The sequence below is a fragment of the Phoxinus phoxinus genome (genome assembly GCF_949152265.1).
Source record: "Phoxinus phoxinus genome assembly, chromosome: 25".
NCBI classification, from domain to species: domain Eukaryota; kingdom Metazoa; phylum Chordata; class Actinopteri; order Cypriniformes; family Leuciscidae; genus Phoxinus; species Phoxinus phoxinus.
This window is the reverse complement of record NC_136900.1, coordinates 23,482,987-23,492,692: the sequence shown is the minus strand read 5'-3', so window position 1 is coordinate 23,492,692 and position 9,706 is coordinate 23,482,987. Positions and strand designations below refer to the sequence as shown.

The 9,706-nt window shown below is 39.7% G+C and overlaps 2 protein-coding genes across 2 annotated transcripts; both read left to right on the top strand.

Moving 5' to 3' along the window:
- Window positions 1–921: 921 nt before the first annotated feature.
- Window positions 922–1,894, top strand: LOC306994199 (ubiquitin-conjugating enzyme E2 variant 3-like). Its single transcript, XM_079604633.1, has 4 exons — window positions 922–1,086; window positions 1,253–1,337; window positions 1,482–1,547; window positions 1,663–1,894. The coding sequence occupies exons 1-4, from the start codon at window positions 1,045–1,047 to the stop codon at window positions 1,860–1,862; spliced, it is 393 nt and encodes a 130-aa protein (XP_079460759.1). The 5' UTR covers window positions 922–1,044; the 3' UTR covers window positions 1,863–1,894.
- A 602-nt stretch (window positions 1,895–2,496) lies between these two features.
- On the top strand, window positions 2,497–8,698 carry LOC306994197 (protein SPT2 homolog). Its single transcript, XM_079604631.1, has 4 exons — window positions 2,497–3,912; window positions 5,315–5,471; window positions 5,554–5,631; window positions 7,701–8,698. The coding sequence occupies exons 1-4, from the start codon at window positions 2,574–2,576 to the stop codon at window positions 7,798–7,800; spliced, it is 1,674 nt and encodes a 557-aa protein (XP_079460757.1). The 5' UTR covers window positions 2,497–2,573; the 3' UTR covers window positions 7,801–8,698.
- Window positions 8,699–9,706: the final 1,008 nt, after the last annotated feature.

Here is a 9,706-nt window from a genome sequence, read left to right as displayed (position 1 = left end):
CTAAATAGAAAAAATAAAATAAAAAACTTGGTCCATTCAGTGCTGTGAAAAGTAACACATAAAAAGCTACAACAGCAATATGTACTAATTCACCACCTGGATATTTTACACATAAATAGTGATGCTGGTGATGCACTTTATTAGTTTTTGAGTTTGGTTTGAATATGATGTTAATATAGGACAATTATTAAAGACGGCATAAAACAGAAGTAGCTATCAGCTTACCCCATTTCTCTATAGTGGGGGATGGATGGGAGATGACAGCAAATATAATATTTGTATTACCATTTGCAATAGCAAAAGATAAAAATAAAAAATATCCACAACAGCTTTACTTTTACTTTAAAAGAGGGAAACATGTAGAGAGATTGACTGCAGCAGTCAGAAGAGAGAATGATGTGAAATTTGTATTAGAAACATTTTATTTTTTTATTTACTGCCAAGGTAATAACACAGTGTTATAAATGTCCAAAATTAAAATAAGAAAAAGACTAGATTTGCGAGTGAGATGGCTTCTCGGATAATTAATTTACAATTAACTGCAATATTTCATACTAAAATAATGAATTATAATAAGAATATGTCCATTTTGATTTCACGGTGACGTTTCTGTCAATCAACATTTAAATGTGTCTGTCAATATGGTTTCTTTTCATAATGGTGAGCCCTGTAAAAGAAAATTAGATACAAATAAAAACTTAACGAATAAGGTTTAAATAGTTTATATTATGGATAAATGTAAGATTCATAAAGGTGCCTTCAGAAAGCCATCCCTAAAATATTTGGAATGAATTTACATCTCATAAATTATATATATTTGTACTTTTTGAATTCAATTTGTGATCACTGATTTAGCAAAATAAATAAAACCGCCTAGCGTATTTTATTTGCATGATCAGGCCTCTCGGCTTGCCGTAGGACACAGCAGACAGCAGCAGTCAGGCGAAGAAGTGTGTTTGCGGAAGTTTTGTTTCACTTTATTGCCTGGTTGAGATTAAACAGCTCGGGCTTCACGGTTTTACAGCACAGTTTTAAACAGCGATCATGGATTTAAATACGGAATCTGTGAAGAAAATTCTCAATAAGGTGAGTAACATGAACGCTAATAATATTAAATAGTGATTAATAATGGTTATGATAAACACTGGTTAAACCTGTTTGAAAAGTTTAGTCAGTGTGTCAAAAATCACGCCTTTAAATGTGGATTATTTACTCTCTCTCGATCTAACATGCTACTTGGTTTCCTTGCTAGTATAAATTTCGTGATGTGGCCATTGAAGAGCTTCAGAAAGTGTCTCGCGTTCACACTGTCATGGAAGTAAAGTCTGGAACATACAGTAAGTCATTTTCATAAAACATAATAACATATAAAACCACATGTATCTGGTTTAGTCGTAGGGAGTTCAAAGCTTAAATTATTGTATACATCTAACTTCTGATCATTTGAATCTGCTGAGTCATTACTGAAACTTATTTTGCAGCATTTAATGACAGTTTACAGAAGGATCTACTCAAACTGGTTGGAAACATCCCAGTCGGATATCAAGGTGAGACTCCATGGAAGAGAATCTGTGTATACTATAATAGTTATTTTATAATTGCCTGGAAGAGTCTTCTTTATGTTGATTTGAACACTTTTTGTGTATGCTAATGTATTCTCAGGACACTCCTATAACCTGCCCGTCCTGCTGTGGCTCTTGGATTCCTTCCCCTTCACGCCTCCCATCTGCTTCCTGAGACCCACTTCCAGCATGGTCATACGGGAGGGTAAACATGTCGACTCGAAGGGCAGAATACACCTGCCGGGCCTGCACAACTGGGACCACGTAAGAGAACTTGTTTGTGTAACGGAGGCCAGCTAGTAGTCGCGACAGACGACAGCGACAGATGCTAGAAGCTGCAGTCTTTAGCCTCCTTGTTAGAACGCCTGACTCTCACGCCGGAGACCCGGGTTCGAGGCCCGCACAGAGCGGGGCGAGTAGGATCCGGGTGGAGGGGTTACATTGGTGCCGTGACCCGGATGGGAGTGAGGTTTAGGGGGTGAGTGTAACGGAGGCCAGCTAGTAGTCGCTGTGCGAGTAAACCTCACTCCTCTGATCTCAATAGGCGCTCTAGCGAAAGATGCTAGAGGTTGCAGTCTTTAGCCTCCTTGTTAAAACGCCTGACTCTCACGCCGGAGACCCGGGTTCATCCAATACATGAATGTGTGTGTATTTATACATAATAATTATACACAGTACACTTACATATATTATGGAAACACAAACTTTTATTTTGGATGTGATTAATCACGATTAATCTTTTGACAGCCCTAATATATATATGTATATTATAAAAATGTCACTATTGCAGCCACGGTCACGGTCACGGTCACCACGCCTAGTAAACTAGTCTCTGGCTCTGAACCAGCACTCAATCTGCCTTGGTGGAAAAGGGGTATGATAGTCTGGAGCCACATGATGCATATTTTGATGTCACTTTGCTTCTCCTTTTTAGAAATCCAGAATAAGAAGGCAAAAGAAGAACTGTTAGCCAAAAGAGTGGAGCTGAAATCAGACAGGAAGGCACGAGCAATGGCTTCACGAACCAAGGACAATTTCAAAGGATACAACGGCGTCCCTGTCATAGACCAGCCCAAAAAGAGGCAGTCGAAAGGAGACCGATCAGACGACCAGGACAGGTCAAACACATATGATGATGATGATGATGTTGATAATTACGACTATGAGGGTACAGATTCTGAATCTGATGAAGATGAACGTGAACAAAGCAGGCCTGTTAAGCCTCCGCCTCCGCCTCCGTCCCGGGCTGAGTTCTCCAACAAAGCTGACAGCAAACCGAAAAAAGCGAGTGCTCCAGCTAGGTCCGCCCCGCCAGCAATGAACTTTGCAGAGCTTTTGAAACTTGCGCAAAAGAAGCAGTATGAACCTGTTGAAATGAAAGTAGTGAAGAAGACTGAAGAGAGGCTCAGAACAGCAGAGGAGATTCGAGAACTCGAATTGGAGCGCAGGGTTAAGACGCAGAGTAAAGGGAAGGACGCAAAACCAGACAAGAATTCAGGACAGAAAGACAGCAGATCTCAATCCAGCTCAAATTCTCAGAAGAGGAATGTAGACCGAGATGGCAAAAATGGGAAATTGCCCAAGCCACCAGTAGAAAAGCACCAGTCAAGTAGTGCCAGCAAAAAGCCAAAGCTTCAAGCATCCAGTGAACGCACTCCAGGTTCTGCCAAACTACATGGAGATAGAAACAACTCAGGCTCATCGGGTGTCTTAAATGGTAAATCTGCCATGAAATATGGTGCTCAGTTTAATGCAAAACAAGCACCACCTAGACCATCACAAGGCCAAAGGCCCACAAGCTCAAGTGACCTTACCCCAAGGAAGGGGAATACCTCAGTATCTCAAGGGAAATCAAGTATTTCGGGAAGTCGCACTGTAGCTGCTCCTGGTGCCGCTAGATCAGGGCAAGGGCCACACAGAAACTCTGGGCAGGGGAGACCTAGTAACTCCGATAGGGGTGGGCAACCTCAGAAACCAGCAAAACCAGTACATTTATCACGACCTGGGAGCGTTGCTCCACCTCGGCCTGGTAGCAACGGACTCGTACGACCCTCTTCTGGTGAGCCCTCAAAGCAACCAAGACCGGGTGGTAGTTTTCAAGGTCAGCAAGTTCCTGGAAGCTCCAGGGCTTTTATAAATGGACCAAATAGGATGGCAGGTGGTGTTTCTGGGAGACCGGTAAATGGCATGGGATCTGGCCCTGGTAGACCTCAGTGCACTGTTATTTCAGAGACTATTTCATCAAAGAACTTCGCGTTGAGACAGGGGATGGTTTCGAGGCCTCCGGGGCCACAAGGCCCCAGGACAGTGATTGCCCCCTCAGGCCACAGAGTCTTGGTTAAACCTGCTGGTAAGAGATAAGAGAAACGTTTCATTCATCTAATTGTTAATATTGTGAAGATAATTACTGTTTCTACACTGCAAAAAAATGCTTTTCTTACTTAGTATTTTAGTGTAGTTTCCAGTCCAAATATCTAAAAATTTTTAGTAATATGACATAGGATATTATGTCCTGTTTTCCAGGGGAATTCATACAAATTAAGTGAGATTTTGCTTTAAAAAAAAAAGCTAAATTATCTGCCAATGGAGTAAGAAAAATAATCTTCATTCAAACAGAAACAAGATCATTTTTCTGACCCCAGTGGCAGATCATTTTGCTTGTTTTAAACAAAAACTCACTTAATTTTTATTTATTTTCCCAGAAAACAAGACTTAATATCTTATGAAATTTTACTCATCTAGTAAATGCATCTTGATTTAAGAAATGTTTGATATTTGGACTGGAAACAAGACAAAAATACTAAGTAAGAAAAGTTTTTTTGCAGTGTATGGATCACAATCCCAAGATACCCCAAAATAATTCTTATTTGTCCCTTGAAAGAAAACAGAAGATCCATTAATACATTTACAACAGAAGTAGGCATTACAGGATTAAACGGGTCAACACTTAACAGAATATAAAGCGTTAATCACTTACTGACCTGGTCTGTGCAAAGTTTTTATTGATCTCATGTCATGTATAATTAATAGGGCCGGTACTCGATAAAAAAAAATCTAATTAATTAGAGGCTTTGTAATTAATTCATCGAAATTGATCGCATTTGAATTGCATATATTATAAATATTTGACCTAAGAACAGTGAGAAGTAATTTTTTTCACATGGATTTTTAGTATACCATTGAATAATGACTGAATACATAAGCTTAAGCAACAAAATATTGTTTATTTTTGTTCAACCAAGTCCAGCAGACCAGTGCTATTTTTGCCATTAAGTGTAGCAATAACATATTTACATATGCAAATTCCTTTATTGGTGTGAAAATTTCTTTTGATTTGCTTCAAGCAGATTTTGAGATAACATGCTATGTTTTTGAGGACGGGAGGAATTCTGGGGGGGAATTTTAGGATTTTGCTGACAGGGATAGGATCTTATACCAGATATTATACAACAGCAGAATAATCCTTTAATTGTACTTGATGGGAGTTGATCATGGATGCTTAGTGAATCATCTGCAAAACTAGGAATCCTGTTTTTTGTTTACATCCTCGTTATTTTGTGACTCAATTCTTGCGTTAATTGTGTCTCTGAATTGCTGCATTGAATTTGCATTGGTTTATGAAGCATTTACACACACCTTCATTGTTTTCATGAATGAGGCAGGTTGTTTTTAACTTGTAGTCCGTAGCAACATCAATGCCTTATGTGTGTTCTTGCATGTTTTTTAAGTTGTATCCCCTGCTATTTTTGAAGGACCATCGTTGCCCCCCATAACATCCACTTATAAACGGAAGTATGAAGAAGAGGAAGAGTACGACTCTGAGATGGATGACTTCATCGACGACGAAGGAGAAGACCAAGATGAAGTTTCAAAACATATCAGGGAAATCTTTGGCTATGACAGGAGCAAGTGAGTTCTTGCGTATTTGCATAGAGCCTTAAAATACAAGTGTTTTTTTTGCATTGTGGTAACGTGTCCTCCTTTCCAATAGATATAAAGACGAAAGCGACTACGCACTGAAGTTTATGGAGAGCAGCTGGAAAGATCAGCAGAAAGAGGAAGCAAGGAGGTAAGCCAACAAATTCAGCTGCATACTAAATCGTAGCTTTAGCCGCGTTTCCACCGAAATTACCCGGAACAATTTGTCCCAGGAACTTTTTTTGCCCCAGACCGGTTGCTTTCTGCGTTTACACCGCGGTCTAAAGTACCGGGAAGATTATAAACTGCGCCCGACTGCTCCTCCCAGTCTGTGACGGACAGTAATCAGTTTTGAGCGCCACATTTAATAAGTATGGAGGAGATTCGAACTGTGCTGCAGTTGTTTGTGATGTATTGGTTTACTAACTAGGTAATTAACGGCAGAAAAGAGACAAGCACTGATACTAAAGCGTGTTCAGAAAGCTCGTAATGCTATAAAATTAGACGATGCGGACATTGACCGTGAGACGGCTGGGACGAACGCGCAGAAAATTTCCTGTTACACAAATACGCTTAAAGGATAATTCCGGTATTTAACACCTTGAGTCTATATTGTAGTTTCTTTTGGATGAACAAGAGTGGTGGACAACATTTTTTTGGCAATGGTTCCTCTCTCGAGTTTTTGACTATAAAAGAATTGGCCATGGACCCATTTAACATTGGAGTCAATGTGCATGTCCGAAAATGTCATTAAAACAGCCAATAATGTTCGTTTACAAAACTGTTAAACTCACCGAGTGGTTAGTGGTGTTCGTTGATGTTCCAGAAACAAAAAGTGTTGCGAAATACAGTTTCTGTCGTGTTTTATTCGTCATTTTGTAAAATCACATTGAATTCTGTTGAAGGACTGAGTGCTCGTTAATATCAGGTTAATATTAATGCGCTAACGGAAACGGAAAGGGGGCTGTTTACATTTGGTCGATGTAGTCTTTTTGCTCGCTTCCGTTTCTCATAAGGCTAGCGAGCAGAGCTCTTTACCGCAGTTTTTGACCGCACAAATTCTAACCATATTGAAAGACGTGACCACTGACCAGTGCAATATGAAGTTGAACTCGACTGTGACCGTGAGTGTCCCGCGAGACATAAACATCGGTTATCGCCATCAAGTGGTCGGGAGTGTGCTAACGCTTCAGATTCAAATATTGAGCGGAAGTTACACGGTTCTGAAAAAATAGTTCCACTATAGCAAAATAAACGGATTGGAATCATATATTGCGACGATATATTGTTTATAATCATCAACGAACACCACTAACCACTCGGTGAGTTTAACAGTTTTGTAAACGAACATTATTGGCTGTTTTAATGACATTTTCGGACATGCCCATTGACTCCAATGTTAAATGGGTCCATGGCCAATTCTATTATAGTCAAAAACTCGAGAGAGGAACCATTGTCAAAAAAATTGTCCACCACTCTTGTTCATCCAAAACAAACTACAATATAGACTCAAGGTGTTAAATACCGGAATTATCCTTTAATAAAGCCTGAACCTCGTCGTCGGTCCAGCTGTGTGTTTTTTTTTTTTTAAATTAAATTCCATATTTGCAGATCGACGACTCTCACTGCGTGAAGCCACAAACCGCAATAGATTTTTAAAAATGTCGGTTAAAATAAAATGCTGCGTTGAGTCATCCAATCAAAATGCGGCGTGAACCCAACCAATCAGCATGTTCAGCGCACAAGTCCCGCCCCCGAAAGTTCCTGAACTTTGAAAAGTACTATCTCGCCAGCAGGGACTTTCTGAGGGGGAAATATTTCCCCGGAACTTCATTTAGACCCTGTTTCCTGCGGTGTAAACACACCGAGTACCAGCCCACAGTCCCTATAGTTCCTGGGGAAAGTTCCCGCGGTGGAAACGCGGCTATAGACTAACTGACGTGGTTCATCATAATTTTCACCAAATCGGCTATTGCCTCTTTCGGTGTGTTTCTTGTGCTATGCCTTGCCCTGATTGTCTGATTAGTCTGCGAATGGCAGTGCTTGAGGACCAGGAAGAGGAAAAACGAGAACTTGAGGAGATGAATCGGAAGAATCCCAAGAAGGGAAAATGATTGTTTTCCGATAGACTGAAATAAAATGCTTCTCTCCCTTTAACGCAGAAGACCGGAGAAAGTCAGTTACTATAATGACATCTGTTTTTTTTTTTGTCTGCTTCAGTTTACGCCTGGGTATAAAGGAGGACGAAGAAGAACTGCGAATGGAGGAGGAGGAGATGAAAAGAAAACTAGCAATGAAAGCAAACCGGAAAAAGATTTAGTTGACTTGACTTTGATCTAGTCTTTTTTGGGTGGAACCGAGCGGAGTGGGTGGAGCCGAGCGGAGTGGGTGGAGCCACGGACATTGTTACACTATTTATTTGAACGGCCAGAACGGGAGCAGGTTTGCACTATCATGAGCCCGTCTGACGAAGCTGAGCTTGGGAGAAAATCATGTATGAAATTAATATCTGAGAATCACAATGGCAATTTTTTGTATCTGTAGAAACTATGTAAGTATATTGATGTGGATGCCTTACACCTCAAGCACCAACAACTTCAAAATTGGTCCTGATTTCGGGAGAGTTATTTTATTACTGATAGTACTATTTAATTGATGAGAAAAGACAGAAGACTGCCATTTTTCCAATGTATTTTTTTGTTAAACTTATTTGACAGATTCTTTTGTCCTGTCATTTGTTAATTCATTATGTTTGCTTTAATTGTGGATCTGGTTATAGAAATCTGAAAGAAAAAATGAGTTAGTTGGTATGGAACTTGAATATTAACTTCACTTTGCACATGGTCTTGTAATGCGAATTACATCAGTCAAATTTCAGCATTTCTTGCTTCGTCTAGACAGCTAGTCCACTAACTAATTTGTAACATTAGTTGCAATGCCATGGTATTCTGTGAAGCACCATTTGATACTATGGGTTACAAATGCTTTCATGGGGTTATTGATCCAGACAATCTTTGTAGAAATTAAGCGTTATGCTCAAATAAAGTGCTAAAGTGGTTTTGACCAACAGAGTGCATGACTCGGTATAGCTATGGAAAAGGCATGCTAACATTTGCCTACCTTTACTTATTATTTGCTCGCTCTAATTTTGTCACTGACCGCTCAAGTACACCATCATGTGTCTTCATTATCTACACAGTATGGGTGAGCGGGGCACAACCTAACACGGGGATAGTTGTGACACACATGGTTTAAAGGCACACTATGTAGAAATTGTACCTTAAAGGGTTAGTTCACCCAAAAATGAAAATAATGTCATTAATGACTCACCCTCATGTCGTTCTAAGCCCGTAAGACCTCCGTTCATCTTCAGATATTTTAGATTTAGTCCGAGAGCTTTCTGTCTCTCCATTGAAAATGTGTGTTCGGTATACTGTCCATGTCCAGAAAGGTAATAATGACATCATCAAAGTAGTCCATGTGACATCAGTGGGTTAATTAGAATTTTTTTAACCATCAAAAATACATTTTGGTCCAAAAATAACAAAAACTACGACTTTATTCAGCATTGTATTCTCTTCCGGGTCTGTTGTCAATCTGCGTTCACGACTCCGCAGTGACGCTGATGACGTGTCATCTGGTGCGCCCGAGCTTCGTTTACAGTCTGAGGGAGACGCAACAACACGGTTTGAAATCGCTGGCGTTTCTGACGTCACAAACGACCTTGTAACCAATCAGATCAACGTGTGATCGGCAACCAGTGGATCTCTGAGTGAGTGAGTGGAGGCGGGGCTCATTTGTATATTCACAGAACCACGTATACTAAATGAGGTGATGGTGTAAAGTTACAATCAAGCTATTTTAAGGCATGGAGACATTTTTTTTTTTTTTTTCAAGGAAAAATTGTTTAAATAGGTAATTTTAGTGATCAAAGATGAGTTTTAAGAGATCCAATTATTGACTACAGGGGGATACTCCTAGTTTAACTCCTAGTTGTGCATAAATGTGCCCCTATTATAACTATTCTATTCTATATTTGTATTAATTCTATTAACAAATAAAGAAGTGTAAAGCCAGCTCACTGAGAATAACTGCTCCAAAAGAATTTATTAAAAAAGCAACGTTTCGACCCACAGGTCTTCACCAGGCAACAATTAATATTAATTGTATTAAACCATGAGAAAAAGGTGAGTAAAGAGAGTCACTGTTCAGAAATTATGAATTAT